Source organism: Poromitra crassiceps (genome assembly GCF_964638095.1).
Source record: "Poromitra crassiceps genome assembly, chromosome: 9".
NCBI classification, from domain to species: domain Eukaryota; kingdom Metazoa; phylum Chordata; class Actinopteri; order Beryciformes; family Melamphaidae; genus Poromitra; species Poromitra crassiceps.
In genome coordinates this window covers 17,700,729-17,716,526 of record NC_139630.1, presented here as the reverse complement: position 1 = coordinate 17,716,526, position 15,798 = coordinate 17,700,729, and the positions used below count along the sequence as shown (strand labels likewise).

Here is a 15,798-nt window from a genome sequence, read left to right as displayed (position 1 = left end):
TGCATTTTGCCCATGTGTGATCTACAGTGTTAACATCACTACTTCCTCTTCAAATGCACTTACCTTTCATGGATAAAGTTCAGAATGAGCTCCTGCAGCAACGGGCCAAATGTGACTTGGGTTTTAAATCCAAGCTATTGAAAAGCTGTCCTCATATTCCAGACTTTGAATGGTTTCTGTTAGAAATAGGAAGTAAATACCAGCCAAATAACCCGACTACATTACATTAGTGTCCAGAATCGTTCATTTCCATCCCTGTGTGTGCTGGGGTGTGTAACTCATTTTTGCATAATAACCTATCAATAACAACACCTACACATTTAGCTGTTTCTTTTAGTGTAAAGAATTACAGGTACATTATAAGAACATGTTTTCACACAGGGTTATCTCAGTTACCACAGGCCTATCAAACAAATGGTCAAATCTACTGTCTGTAACTGCATTAAATTGACTTCTGTGAAATCCTCTATAGTCAAGGGTAATGAAAATATTTGACCATTTAGTGATGAATACAGAAAACATGAATAGGCTACTTAATATTTAAGTTGCTCCTGAAACCTGCTACCTCTTAGCCTTCACAAGTGCATCAAATTGGAGAAGTAGAAGAATCATAAGAAGAAGAAGAAGAATTGCAAGATTATATGCTGTTCAACATGAACAAAGTGGACATTGTAAAGAAGTTTAAATAGAGATGTTTCAGAAAAAAAACATTATATGTCGTTCAATGTGAAGGAGGCTTTGAGTCAGGTATTGCAGTTATTTCCCAGAAAAGCATACATCAAATAGAGAGCCAAAGTGAACGTCACTTCCTGCTTCAGCATGCGTACCAAGGGATTTCCTCCGCCGTTTTATTTTCCATAGACATTTCATAAAATGCTTATAAAAATAGTTTTACTTGGTAAAACCAAACGGTTCAGCTATATTTAGAATCCGGAGAGACCATAGAACATTTCACTCGGATTAAAACAAACATTGAAAAGATATTTCCTTTAAATCTGCTATTTGTTTACGTTTTGGTCTTAGTGAAATATTCTGTGGTCTCTCCTGTTTCTAAATATAGCTGAACCGTTTGGTTTGAACAAGTAAAACTATTTTTATAAGCATTTTACGTAATGTCTATGGGAAAATAAATGTCGGATGAAAGTCTCTGGTACGCATGCTGAAGCAGCAAGTGACGTTCGCTTTGGCTCTCCACAGTGAGTGTGTGCACAGTAATTTAACACAGTAACAGTTAGTTATTCCACACTAAGCGTAAGCTAGGTGATCAAGTTGCTGGTTTAAGTGTTCATCAGAGTGATGGTTTGTGGGTAGAAGCTGTTTTTGTGTCTGGTGGTTTTGGCGTACACAGTGCTCTCTAGCGCCTGCCGGAGGAGAGGAGTTCAAACAGATCATGTCCATGGTGAGATGGGTCAGTGATGATCTTTCCTGCGCTTTTCTTGACTCTGGAGGAGTACAAGTCTGGGATGGAGGGCAGGTTGGCACCAATGATCTTCTCTGTGGTCCTGACTGTCCGTTGAAGTCTGCGCTTGTCCTGTTTGGTGGCAGAGCCAAACCAGACAGACTGGATGATGGCAGTGTAGAACTGTATCAGCAGCTCCTGAGCCAGTTTGTACTTCCTGAGCTGGCGTCGGAAGTGAGCCTTCCTGATGACGGTGTCTATGGTTGGCCTCCCACTTGAGGTCCTGGGAGATAGTGGTACCCATGAACTTATAGGATTCCACCATAGACAGTAGACATGGTGCTGTTGGATATGGTGAGGGGGGGGGGTGGGGGGGGGGGCAGTGCTGGAGAGCTCTTTCTGAAGTCCACTATCATCTCTACAGTTTTGAGCTTGTTCAGCTCCAGGTTGTTCTGACCGCACCAAAGGGCCAGCTGTTTAACCTCCCGAGATCTGTATGCAGACTTGTCGCCGTCTCAGATGAGGCTGATGACCGTTGTATCATCTGCAAACTTCAGGAGTTTGACAGACGGGTCCCCTGAGGTAAAGTCATTTGTGTTGAGGAGGAAGAACCAGGGTGAGAGCAGAGCATGCACCCCTGGGGAAGGACTTCTCAGTGCAATTTTTACACTTTGCAAAGTCATCCTGTGGGCCGGATTGGACCCTCTGGCGGGCCGGTTCTGTTCCCCGGCCGTATGTTTGACAGCCCTGACTGTATGGTAATAAACAGCTCAGTGTCTCTTCCTGCTGTTCTTCTCCCTGCTCTGTGTGACTGTCATCAGTAGGGGGCGCTCTGGGCGACTGGCCCTCTCCCCTCGGCTTGAAAAAGGACTCGTTCAGTCTCGTCTGGACCTGAAGTCAAAGAGAAATGCCAGATAAATACACTGCTGTAGTTCAGATAAATAGACTGCTGTAGTTCAGATAAATACACTGCTGTAGTTCAGATAAATACACTGCTGTAGTTCCTCAACAGGTACAATAGAATATAAGTGCAGTCAGATGTTTTGGAGCTTACGGTCGTTTATAGAGGGAACGGAAATTGACACTCCTTGCTTTCTCCTTGCGAGCTCTGAAGTTGTAAATGCTACCTTCAAGTGCTCCTCGCAGCACTTGAATTTTTCCCCAAGTGAGAAATGGTATGCACTGAAGAGCTTACCCAAACTAAAGATGTTCTCATGTGACCTATCTGTAATTAGAGGTCATGTGACCTGTGACTAGAGGTTACCAGTGACCCAGGACTTTATCATGTGACCTGTGACTAGAGGTTACCAGTGACCCAGGACTTTATCATGTGACCTGTGACTAGAGGTTACCAGTGACCCAGGACTTTATCATGTGGCCTGTGACTAGAGGTTACCAGTGACCCAGAACTTTATCATGTGACCTGTGACTAGAGGTTACCAGTGACCCAGGACTTTATCATGTGACCTGTGACTAGAGGTTACCAGTGACTCGGAACTTTATCCAGTGATATCTCTGTCAGTTGTACTGCTAATGAAAATGGAAAGCCATCTTGCTGTTCTATAGGACGAATCAGCGTGATGTCACTGCCACCCAAAAATACAAAGCCCTGCGGCAGTTAACTGGTGTGAGTTGTGCCAAACAAACGTTAATATCTCAAAAAAGTATACATCACATCGCTTATATTTTGACATTCTGAGTGAGAGCAGAATTAGCTCAAGAGTTTGATGTATAATGTTGTGTTAAAGTTGTGTGAACTGTCGCAGTTTTTAAATTGTAAACAACTCGTATACATGTGTAGAGCACGGCAGTAATGAGTCAGGAAGTAGCACTTGGGTTCGTCAGGGGAAAAGTCTATGGGGATTTAACATGGGGATTTCACTTAAATGCATCAAATAAGGTCTGTGGTTAACAAAAGTTTATGGGCGTGGTCATTTGTGTTCAGCAAGATCAACTTCACACACGTGGGCCACTTTTATGACTTGAAACTTTTACTGAAAAACACGTAAAAAAAACACATTTACGTTTCAAAACAAAAGTCATAGAGACAGTCTGCATGTCTGGGAACGCCCATACAGGCTCTAGGAACGCCCACGATAGACGCTGGGTTAGCTGGTTCAGCCTGGCTGGGGGCGTGGTCAGGGTGGGGTAAATCCCCCGTTCTATCCATTCAGCAAAGTTAGAATTTAGCTGATAGCCCAGTCCAGGCAGACATGATCGGGGATTTAACCACCGCACTAAACGCACATCTGAGCAGACGTCTTGTGTTCTGCTCTAGAACCCCCAAACCTGTAGTTTAGAGCCGCAGCACCGTCCTTTGGTGAGTCAGCCTATTGATATATGGGTGGTTTTACCCCACTCGCGCGCCAGCCATATAACATTTTGTGGGCGTTCCCAGACATGCCGACTGTCTCTATAAGTGGCCCACGCGTCATGTGAAGATTATCTTGCTGAACACAAATGACCACACCCATAAACTTTTGTTAACCACAGACGATGCATTTAAGCGACATCCCCATTCTAAAACCGCATAGCCTTTTCCCCCTTAGAAGCAACATGGCGGTGATTTCTGGTTAAGCCTACAAAAACACATCATCCCTGTGGGACTCTATTGCTTGTAATTCTAGCATGTGAAGTTTGACGCTAATGCCCGCTCCTTTTATTTGTGTTTTTGTCAGGTTAAAAGCTTTTAAAAAACACAACTTAGACCAAATAAAGACAGTGGGGAAACATGTCTGTGGTCTTCTGACATCTGATTTAATCAGCTTGAACACCACTTTGCAACCATCAAGAGTCATAAAGTCAGTTTTCTACAACATACAAGATGTATCTATCTGGTCAGCTCTTCTGGTATGATGAAGTCTTCCTTTTATCTAGAGAAAGCGTGCCCTCTGCTGGTCAAGTCTGAGAACAGATACTCTTGCTTCCCCCATCACTTACCTTGTAGCTGATCAGCATCAGTTAACTGGTGAAGTGGGAGTTTGACATATTGCTTTGTTGAGCAGTGGTTATCTGACTGGAAAGTGAGGAGACAGTCACAGGGAAAGTGGGTGATATACACTGTAGTAGGCTACTCACTACCACTGTTGGGCAAGTTACTTTCAAAATGTAATATCCTACATATTACTAGTTACTTTCATTTGAAAGTAATAAGTTACTTTACAATATTATTGTCTGTGTGTAGAGTAACTCGTTACTTATTACACTACTTTTGCATTACTTTCACCAAAACAACAGCAGCAACAGAATGACAATCGACGCCCCGGAACCATCCCGAAAAATAATTTCAACCATCTTGAAGTCAGTGTAAAGTTTAAACAATCCACAATTCTAAATGTTATTCTTTTTCTTTGTTATTGTCATCTATAGTGGTTATTTGCCTAAAAACACAGTTTGATTAGGAAATGATTGTATCTTTTTTTTATATATGCTTTGATAAAAAAATTGTAACTCAAAGTAACTGGTATATTACTGAAATCCTATAAGTAATAAGTTATATTACTGAGTTACTGCTAAAAGTAATATATTACATGTAATATGTTACTTTTGTAATGAGTTACCCCCAACACTGCTCACTATGCCTAGTGTTATATAAACTGAGGAGACAGTGTTAATACTGGATAAATATTATAAGTAGTAACTAATCTTTTACCAGAATCAACTTAGCCTCCTGAGGTTAGTTGCAGAGTAGAATGACTGATGAGTCTCGCGTTGAGGGGATGCAGAGTTGCCGACACACATTCTTGATACAACTTCCGGTCTGAACAAAATCAGTGCTGTCCGTTTAATATTATGCTCCCCCTTCGCCCGCCTGCCCAAAGGTTCCTACTTGAATATTTCTCGCTTCTTTGACCTTTCGAGCGCAAATTGCTGCCAATAATAACGTGGAAACACTTAGTAAGAAACATATCCACGCCGCCACTGGACAGGTTGTAACGTTAAATGTCATCAAAACAATTTGCTTCGAGAAGAAATGAAGTGATTTGCAAGGGTCAGTAAAACGTGTGTTTAGAAAAAGGTGGTGGTGGCCGCTAGGCGGAGTGGAGAGCTAATTTTCGCTGTGGGAAAAGTCCAGTGGTGTGGTGGTGATTTGACTTCACTGGGCTGCCGTACTTGTGTAGTGGCGGCGGGTTTAGTGCTACTAGTGATGCTCATGTATGCTAAGCTAATGCTAAAAACGCCTTCTTGAAGTGAGAGAAAGTGTGAAAAAACCAAACAGAAGAAGAAGAAGAAGAGAGAAAGTGTGTGTGTGTTTCCATGGAGGGCACAAATGCCAAATACGTGTCCCAGAAAATCAGCAAGACGAGATGGAGGCCAGTGTCGTCTGCCGCTCTGCAGCAAGCAGATGTCTTTGCTGCTGGTTCATGGGACAACGAGGTGAGCGAGTCAGGCTTGAGCCCAAAGAATCTGTCCAATTCTGACTCAATCTGCTGTTTGGCAAATGTAGCTACATGCTGTGTCAAAGTCTGAGACTGTGGGCCTCCCCCCCCCCCAGACAACGCTTGTAAAAAGGTGCCTCCCTCGCTCAATTCCTGGATGCCTATGGCATTACGATTGTGTTTATTTTGATCCCATTTAGCATGCAGGAAGTAACACAGGTGCAAGCAAAACAGTAACGAGGGCCCGCGACTGGGTCACCAAATGGATTGGAAGTTGGAAACCCTCATTCTGCTGCCTTGCACCTGTGTTACTTCCTGCCGTTCAGCTAATAAGCTAATTCAGACAGATAATAAGTTCTGTCTGAAGGCATGTATCCGACTCTGGGAAAAACTGTCAAATTCCCTAAAACTATCTATGGTCTCTTTTACCAAATGACACACAGTTAGGCTATGCTATGTGTTCTTCCTTTGATGACTACTTTTCACTTTCATTCACTGAGCCTCCCCTGAAACTGCTTGGAGGCTCGCCTCCCACTTTGAAACCCCTGGTGTAGAACATGTTGGATTGAGTAAAAGTTACACTTTTAAAATAGGCTCGCCTGTCATTCCAGAAGTGTTGCTTTGTGATTCGTGAATGCTGAATAAATATTATGTTAATGTTACCAGAAGATTCTAAATGTTTCATGAAATATCATAAACAGAGTCTTCTTATGAGGTGTATACACGTTACGTTTGCTGATACACAGTTAAGTTAGTTTTCATTGTCAGTTTGATGCAACCTCATGTAACAGTATAATGTTAGTGGAGTAGCACTGCTGGCTAAGTAAAATAGTCATCATCAACCACTTGACGTTTTCACTCAACGATAAGTCCCTGCATCTAATATTGTTTTACCATCAAAATCCCAAATCTGGTATAGCCACTACATTCCTGGTGACAAATTAGAGACTGACACAATAATATTTGGTCAATGTCATAAATCATTAGACCGAAGTAGGGCTGCACGATATAAGGAAAAGCTGCGATGTGCGATAACACTGTTCAATATTGCGATGACGATATGACCTGCGATAAATAAATAAAAGCTATAAACAAAAATATTAATGGGTAGGGGTGCTCCAGACCCGGCTAAGCCACGATCCGATCCGATTCCGATTCCTGGGGTCACGATCCGATTCCAGAATCGATTCTCGATTCCAACGATTCTAGAATTCCAGAATCTAGAATCGATTCTCAATTATGTAATTTTATATTGCAATAACACACAAAGGTAAATCTAAAACAAAAAATGACAAATGTATTAATGCTGAACTTCAAATTCAACTTCTGAAGTATTACAGTGAGGGCCTAAATTCATTTTGCAATATGAGTGTGTTAATTTAAGCATACGTATCAGTAAGTGGCACAGGATTCTCAAAGCCTGTGTTGAGCGTCATACGAACAAAAATGCACTCTTGAAACTAAAAAAAATCCAAAACCAACAAGTTAATTATTTACATTTTTACTTCAATGTAGAACAGTCATTTCTTACACATGAGATTACTTTTAGCCTTTTAGTCATAACGATTATTGAAAGATATTCCATATTCCAGACTGAAATGTTATAACAGAAGTGGAGTATTGGCCAGAATGACATGAACATTTGGACACTTATTCAGCCGGTATCTTGCATGTTGCGTTCAGGTGCACTGTAAAAAAAAAATATATATATTATTATTATTTTTTTGCGATAACACCTGACTTTTGCGATGTGTTCATCGCGCATTTTCATATCGCGATGACGATGAAAATACGATAAATCGTGCAGCCCTAGACCGAAGTCACCAAAAATATACATTTCTCCAATACCAATAGAATAACAAAGTCAGATTTGAGCTGACTTAAGTTCAGCTAAGGTTCACCCTCCATACCCAGCTAGCTGACGGACGCTGTTAATATCAAAGACGATGGGATTCAAGCAAGACGGCCCAACTTCAACTCACTTCCTGTCATTTTGTCAGGTGGGTTTTGCCAATGGTTTCCCACGGACACGCCCACTTAGGACCCTTTCGGCAGGTCTGAGTCAATGGTTGACCACGCCCATTCAGGAGACTTGCTGCTACCATTTGTTAGAATTGGCGGCGCTTGCGGTGACCCATCTATAGTAATATAATATCTATGTTAATATCTCTTGCAGGACAACAAGATTTCCATTTGGTCTATCGGGGATCATGGGCTCTCTGGCATGGACGATGAATTTGAAGGCGATCTTCAGCTATTATGTGAGCACAAGCACGACGGAGATGTGCTCGATCTTCAAGTAAGACACTTATTGGAGTTGATGAAGTAAGATACTTATTGGAGTTGATGGAGTCAGATACTTCTTGGAGTTGACGACATTATACTAAGTTTCTTTAACTGTGCTTGGTGGCATGAAATTAGCACCTACTGCATTTATTGGTGACCTTATTTTTATTTGGTGACAGAAAAAGAAGACTTTCTTTGATTTCTGAATTTGTCATGGTTGCATTGTTGCAGAGAAATAGTACGTGTTGTATATCGGTATCGGCCTTGTTGACTGTAGTCGGCTATCGGCAAAAAAAACGACTGTTCACCGATTGATATTTAGCCTATGAGTTGGGTCACACAATTTGTTGTTTGTTTCATAATTATATGACAGTATGACTGAATTTGTGCTCATTCAAAGATAGTGTGATGAAGGGATCACAAGACTTTAAAGCATGTCAGTTTATAATGAAGATTTCTTTGTTTCCCTGTCAAAAAAGGCGTAAAAAAACGTATCGGTATCGGCTATCGTTCAAATTGTTATTTTAAACATCGTTATGGGTATCAGCCCAGAATTTTGCATCACTAATAAGCGTCACTCACACATGTGTTCGGGTGAGGCTTGTGGCAAATTAAATGTCCTTCAATCTTTCCTAGTTTCTGGACCGAGACAGAATCGTCACCGCATCGTCAACTGGAGCAGTCACCATCTTCCACCATCACCAAAACAGTCAGGTACACTCATCTGCTTGCCTATAACCCTGCTCTCTCTCTCACACACACACTCTGTCTCTCTCACACACACGACACACACATTCTCTCTCTCTTTCTGTGTGTGTCTCTCTCTCTCACACACACACACACTAGTGCTGCACGGTTTGGGGGAAAGGTGCGATTAGCGAGTATGGTGGACAATATTGCGATTTGCGATTGTGATTGCGATATAATAAGAGGTATCTAGGGATGTGCCGGCATGAGTTTTTGACGGTATGATAACCTTGGACAAAAATACCACGGTTTCACGTATCGCAGACTAAAATACATGAAATATGTTACAATTTAAAATATATTAAAACGGAATAAATAAAAGAATTTGAAATAAAATTATCTTTACAAAAAAATAAAACATTTTGAGACATTTGCCTGTCCCAAACATGTAAAAAAGAAACACCAGAAAAATAGAAACTGCACTGTGTAACAGCACATAGAAGATGGCTCAGACTAATACAATGATACACCCCGTTTATTTATTTTGTAGCGACAGATGGCCTTAAACGCCACACTCACGTGACGCTTCTTGAGAGAGAGGCGAGGTAACGTGCATCTGCAGACTTTATCGAGGGACCATGAAGGCGTCATGTGACAGGCTAGTTGAAGCCTGGAGGTGCTGCTGATGGTAGCTGCGACAGTGTTTTGCTGCTATCAACCTTGTTAATCTCGCTATATTCTTCATCACAGCGGGTCATTACCCACTGTGCACTTAATCGTACACTAGTTCTGCATAAGCACCTGCAGCTCTCTCCTTATTTTACTGACGTTCTCACTAATCACACGGCTGTTTACATGCGTTTCTGAACGGCTAGCTAGTTATTAGCATAGCTCGCTGTTAGCGATCATGGATGTTCTCTCTCTCTCCCTCTCGGTAAGATGTAACCTTGCTGCGCATAACATTACTTATTTGCGGGAGTGCATGGGAGAAGTCTCCCGCTAGTGTTGATGCCCAGTGTGATGGCAGAGAAACGTGTGTTTGCTGCGTCGCGTGCAACGTTAGTTTAGAGGAGGCTCACACACACACACACACTCAAAAAGACGTGAAAAAATAATAATAATCGCACACTTTTGCCGTTATGTAATCGCACGTGCTGACATCGCGATTGCGATTAGATTAATCGTGCAGCACTAACACACACACACACATTCTAACTCTCCCTATCTCTGTCTCTCTTTCTCTCTCACACACACACACACACACACATACACACATTCTCTCTGTCTCTCTGTCTCTCTCACACACACATTATCTCTCTCTCTGTCTCTCTCACACACACAGACACACGCATTCTCTCTCTCTCTGTCTCTCTCTCTCACACACACACACACACACACACACACACACACACACACACACACACACGAGTTGGCAATATTACAGAATATGCTGATCTGGATACAGCCCATGTAAGCTCTATGCATACTGAGCCTCATACATGTGAATATCTCATGTTAGAACCATTCACACTGGATCATTTATTCATACATGTGAATATCTCATGTTAGATCCATTCACACTGGATCATGTATTCATACATGTGAATATCTCATGTTAGAACCATTCACACTGGATCATTTATTCCATCACCCTGATTTCCCAGCTTTCTAGTCAAGCGTGATAATAGGTATAACTGATCCCCAAACAATTGCAATTGTGCACGACGTCCACAAGGGAGACGTGGGAATCATTGAAAGAGAGTGAAGAAAACCCTCCTTGAATGGATATATATATTACATACTCTAATGTATCCCAGTGGATCAACTCATTTCCCGTGCAGTGACTTGTCTCTCTTCCACCGCAGACGCTCTCTGTGTCTCAGCACTGGGCGAGGGCACACTGCTACCCGTGTGACAACGCCCCCTGCACCGGCGTGGTCTGCAACAGTCCCGACATCGTCTCCGTGGGCGAAGACGGGAGGATCGTCCTCTTCAGAGCCGACCAGGAAGGAGTGAGTCCAATCATAGGTGAGCAAGAATTAGCGGCCATTAGTCGACCTGTACCGGCGCATGAAAGTTCCAGGCGTGTGACTGCTCTTCTGGAATGATTTGAAGAGTATCATTGCATGAACGTGTTTTTATCTTCGTTAGAGAACGCTGACAGCAGCACCATTCATGCCGTCACTTTCCTGCGGACGACGGAGATTCTGACGGTCAACTCCATCGGCCAACTCAAGCTGTGGGATTTCAGACAGCAGAGCAATTCAGCCTCACAGATCCTCTCCCTGTAAGATCATCTCACTTCTTACCAAATAAGTTGCATCCAAGTTTGTTTTTTGTTTTTTTAACGTACACCGAGTCAATGTTTGTTTTGCACACCGCACTTTGAAAACGGCACAGTAGCACTGGTACTGCTCGCTAACAGGTCCAGAATTACTTCCGCATTTAGGGCGCCCCAAACTGGTGGCTCGTTAGTGCAGTGGTCAATTAAATTACATTGCGCTCAATTGAATCAGACAGGAGTAGACGATCAAATTGTCCATCGTCACATTAGTTTAGAAATCTCTGTTTAATTTGACACTGCTGATAGCTAAATGGATGTATGTGATTGTGATCAGTGTTTCCCCTAGAACATTTTTCAGGCCTGGAGGGATTTCGTAAACGTACCCCGACCGCAACGGTGGGGGCCCTCGCTGGCAACGCTAAACTTTTAGCTAACCTGTTCGCATCTATGTTGGCAATGGCATCCCAAGTATCATCATACTATTATGGGATGCGATGCGAACAGTTGTATTATGGGATGTGCGTTTCCCAGGCAACGACACACGTTGACACGTTTTGGAACAGCGCTGCACGCTGGCACAATGCTCCTAAAAGCAAAATGCTTATTGTTTTGAATGATTTGGCATCTTCTATTACTGTCAACACCAGTATTGTTGTATTGTAATAATATGCCATAAAGGTTTATTGACATTTTGGGGAGAGCAGGATTTTTTTTCTCTTTTCTTTTCCTGTAGAATGTTAGGGGAAACACTGGTGATATTGCTGCTGCTAGCAGCTCTAGGCCATCTGGCAAAACAGAGAATCACCAAACTGAGCATCCCTGACTGCATCTGAACCAGCTGTTCAGTATGAAAGACAAGACAGAACTTTGGTAACACTGCAAATAATTAAAATGTAAAACATTTTTAAAGTAATGCAAATGTACTGTACTTTTATTTTAGTACTTTTAAATAGGCTACTTTTTTACTCTTGAGTAATTTCCTGGACTATTACTTTTACTTGAGTTATTTTTCACTAAAGTAACTAAACTTGGACATGAGTAGGATTCCACCTCTGGCTGTATTGAATCATGAGCCCCATATGGAATCGTATCGTGAAATAAGGCGATCGTCGATTGAGGCGATCGTCCCATCCCGAGTACATTTAGATGACAAGCGGTCCTAATAAGTGGTTCCTCTCTGCTTTCCAGGACGGGGGACAGAGTCCCTCTGCACTGTGTGGCCAGGCACCCCAACCAGCAGCACATTGTGGCCACAGGAGGGCAGGACGGCATGCTCTGCGTCTGGGACGTGAGACAGGGCAGCACGCCTTTCTCGCTTATAGAGGCGCACTCTGCTGAAAGTGAGATTTTTGGCCAGTAAAAATGATTCTTAGTGTAGCGGTAGATTCCCTGCCTATGAACATGAGGGTCGCAGGTTCGCGCACCCGTGTTACATTCGGCTCGGTTGGGCGTCCATACAGGCACGACTGGCTGTGTCTGCGGGTGGGAAGCCGGATTGAGGGTGTGTGTCCTTGTTGCTGCACTAGCGCCTCCTCTGGTCGGTCAGGGCGGAACGCGAACTGGTGGGAATAGTGTGATCCCCCCCCATGTGCTACGTCCTGCTGGTGAAGGTCCTCGCTGTCGGGTGAAAAGAAGCGGCTGGCCTGGCATGTGTCGGAGGAAGCATGGTGCTAGTCTACGGCTCTCCCCAGATCGGCAGAGGGTGGAGCAGCATGGGGGGAAAATTGGCCAACTACAATTGGGGAGGAAATGGGGGGGTTCAGAAAAAATAAAAAAATAAATCTTGGCAGGCAAATCTACCAAGTCTCCCAGTCGAGTTACTTTAGGACACTTATTTTGAAAAAAGCTTGGATATTTCCCTTGTATGTATCGATGTGGCTTTGTTTTCTAAGTTTGTCTTTGTTTTTCTGCAGTGTGGGAGGTGCACTTCCACCCCACCAACCCTGACCACCTGTTCTCATGCTCCGAGGACGGCTCGCTGCTGCACTGGGAGACGTCCTCGCACTCAGACATATCCTCCTTCTTACAAGGCAAGACTACATTTTAAGTGACCATAATTACGGTACATTTTAAGGGACCAAAAGTAATTGGACAAACTAACATCATCATAAATCAAATTGTCACTTTTAATACTTGGTTACAAATCCTTTGCAGTCACTGACAGCCTGAAGCACGGCTGACAAACTTGGAGTCTGCAGGTCAAGTTTGGCCCTCGCTCTGTTTGTTTTGGCCCGCCATGGATTTGACACACACACAAACACACGACTGTGCGAAAAATCGATATGGCGATATATCACGATATCTTTCTGAAATATCGATACAGTATTGAGGAAAATAATATTGTGATGTATTGCTGTATCGATTTTATTGCACAGCCCTAATATATAAAGTAGTAGTCAAGCACTATATTGGTGGGAAATGCCTGCTGCACCATGACACTACTATGGCAAATTAATTGATTACTAACTACTAATTAATGACTAAATGTTAATGGCGGCCGTTTTGTCGTTTGTTTACCAGGCGGCAGGAACAACAGCATGATCTCCCGCAGTGCCATGGCCCCCGCCGGTGGCACCCAGACGGTCAGCCCCTGGCTCAGCGGGGACTCCAGTAAAGGCCGCCTGGAGACCACTCACATGCTGCCCAGCCACACGCTGTCCGTCAACAGCCTGGACGTCCTGGGACAATGTCTCGTCTGCGGGACTGACGGAGAGGCTATTTTCGTCAACAAACAGGTCCCGGTTTAGCGCGCGCAGAGAAAGAACACGAATGGTTTGCTTTCTTATGTCTCCAGTGATGATAGGGGACACATAAGAATATTGAATACACTTTTATTTACACTTTTGTCGTGCCGTTCAAGGAAGTCGTGGATCACCGTGGCCTTGGGGTGAGACTTGGTTCAGTGTTGCTAATGTTTTTTGTAATCGTTGAACTCTACAGTACTTATTTTTTGTAAGGATATCATTTAAATGTTGTTTTGAAATTAAAAACAAAGCCTTTGCAGAAATGTCTGTGCATGAATATTCAAATATGTCCCCTGATTTTTTTTTTCTTTTTTTAACACACCACACACAATCTAAAACTACCAAAGAGGATTAACAATGTTTGAGTTCTGAGATCAGGTCAGGATTCTGAGTATATAGTCAGAATTGAAAATAAAGTTAGAATGCTGAGTTTAATGTCAGAATTCTGGATAAAAAAATGGAAAAAACTGAATTGAGGGGGGGGGGGCGGTCAGAAAACTTCTGAGATTAAAGTCAGAATTATGTGTTTAATGTTAGAATTTTAAGGGGGGGGAGAATCAGCATTCTGATTTTAATGTCAGAATTCTGAGATTAAAGTCAGAATTCTGAGGGAAAAAGTCAGTATACTTGATGATGTCATGATATTACTGATGTACCGGAATTTTTTATGACTGAGGTCCCTAATATATTTTCGTGACGTCAAAAGTGGGGTGGTGCAGCACGTCCCAAGCCAAAAATGGTTGGGAACCCCTGGCTAGTGTGGAAGAGACATTTCTCTATAGCTGAGGATCATAAGCAGGTAAATGTGTTTTCCATCCAGCCACACCACACGTTACTGTAACCGCTTGTCTGTTATTATGGTGCATTGATAAGAACAAATGAGCAAAGTTAAAATATAAAAAGGCGCATAAATCAAAACAAATTAGATATATCCTCACAAATCTTTCTTGCTACTAGAACACATTCTTTTAAGTGATGGGGGGGGGGGGATCATTTAAAATCAGGCTTGGGAAGTAAATGATTATATCTAATCAGGTTACTGTAATCAGGATCCAAGGAAACGTAACTGTAATCCATTACAGTTACAGAAAAAAGTAAATTAGTTAATTTAGTAAAAATTGGGATTACTAGCAGGATTACGATTTAAAGTACATTTATTGTATATTCTATTTATTGTATAGTGCCTAGAGTGAGTATTCATCCAAGTGGCTCTGCAGGGATGAACTCTTCTTATTACCTACTTTGTATTTGATGTCATAGATAGATATATACGTAGATAGCTTTATTTGTCCTGCAGGACATTTGTTTTCACACAGTACATATTTCAAGAACAGATGATCACATCATACAAAAACATAAAATACATACTATAACACAAACATAAGGTCTGGATCTATACAAGGTCAGTGGGGAAGTTTTTTCAGGGTGGCTGTTGCCGAGGGCAGGCTATCAGCTAAATTCTAACTTTGCTGAATGGATAGAATGGGGGAATTTACCCCACCCTGACCCCGCCCCCAGCAAGGCTGAGCCAGCTAACCCAGCGTCTATTGTGGGCGTTCCTAGAGCCTGTATGGGCGTTCCCAGACATGCGGACTGTCAGGAAATGTGTTCAAAAGTAACAGAAAGTAATCAGTTACTTATATTGTGATACTTGGATTACATTACCGATTACCATTTTTAACAGGTAATTGTAATGGCATCAGATTACATTTGTAAAGTAACCTTCCCCAACCCTGTTTAAAATTATTTCTAACCATAGGAGGGCTTGCTGCTGCTATTTCTCCATTTGCCACCTAGCGGCCACCATCAGACTGCGGCAAATCAAATCTGATTAAGCTCTTAGGTTAGGTGGCTTTTGAGTGTGCAAATTATCCATTGGTTTAAAGTTAAATGAGACTAGATTCCATGTTTGAGGGGGAAAAAGACGCTTGAGTAGATGTGTAGTGTGTATGTATTATACGCAGCTAAAGGGCGGTGTTTTGGAGATGAAGAAGCATGTCTGGTGACGTATCCGCTCCG

General features: G+C 42.5%; 1 protein-coding gene across 2 annotated transcripts; it reads left to right on the top strand.

Annotated features, from left to right (window-relative positions):
* Positions 1-5,483: 5,483 nt before the first annotated feature.
* Positions 5,484-14,054, top strand: LOC310783005 (nucleoporin Nup43-like). 2 transcript variants are annotated; one of them, XM_083643780.1, is made up of 9 exons: positions 5,484-5,589; positions 5,631-5,776; positions 7,955-8,077; positions 8,701-8,778; positions 10,617-10,779; positions 10,903-11,038; positions 12,224-12,375; positions 12,949-13,065; positions 13,556-14,054. In XM_083643780.1, the coding sequence occupies exons 2-9, from the start codon at positions 5,657-5,659 to the stop codon at positions 13,780-13,782; spliced, it is 1,116 nt and encodes a 371-aa protein (XP_083499906.1). In that variant the 5' UTR covers positions 5,484-5,589; positions 5,631-5,656; the 3' UTR covers positions 13,783-14,054. The 2 variants fall into 2 exon arrangements, with proteins under 2 accessions (XP_083499906.1, XP_083499905.1); XM_083643779.1 differs by having other exon boundaries at positions 5,521-5,776.
* The last annotated feature ends 1,744 nt before the right edge of the window (positions 14,055-15,798 follow it).

Bases quoted from the DNA above. Each gene is read 5' to 3' on its own strand.
- LOC310783005 (XM_083643780.1), top strand. From the start codon at position 5,657: ATGGAGGGCACAAATGCCAAATACGTGTCCCAGAAAATCAGCAAGACG. The intron at 11,039-12,223 runs GTAAGATCATCT...TCTGCTTTCCAG, and splicing joins GCCTCACAGATCCTCTCCCT to GACGGGGGACAGAGTCCCTC. The intron at 13,066-13,555 runs GCAAGACTACAT...TTTGTTTACCAG, and splicing joins CATATCCTCCTTCTTACAAG to GCGGCAGGAACAACAGCATG.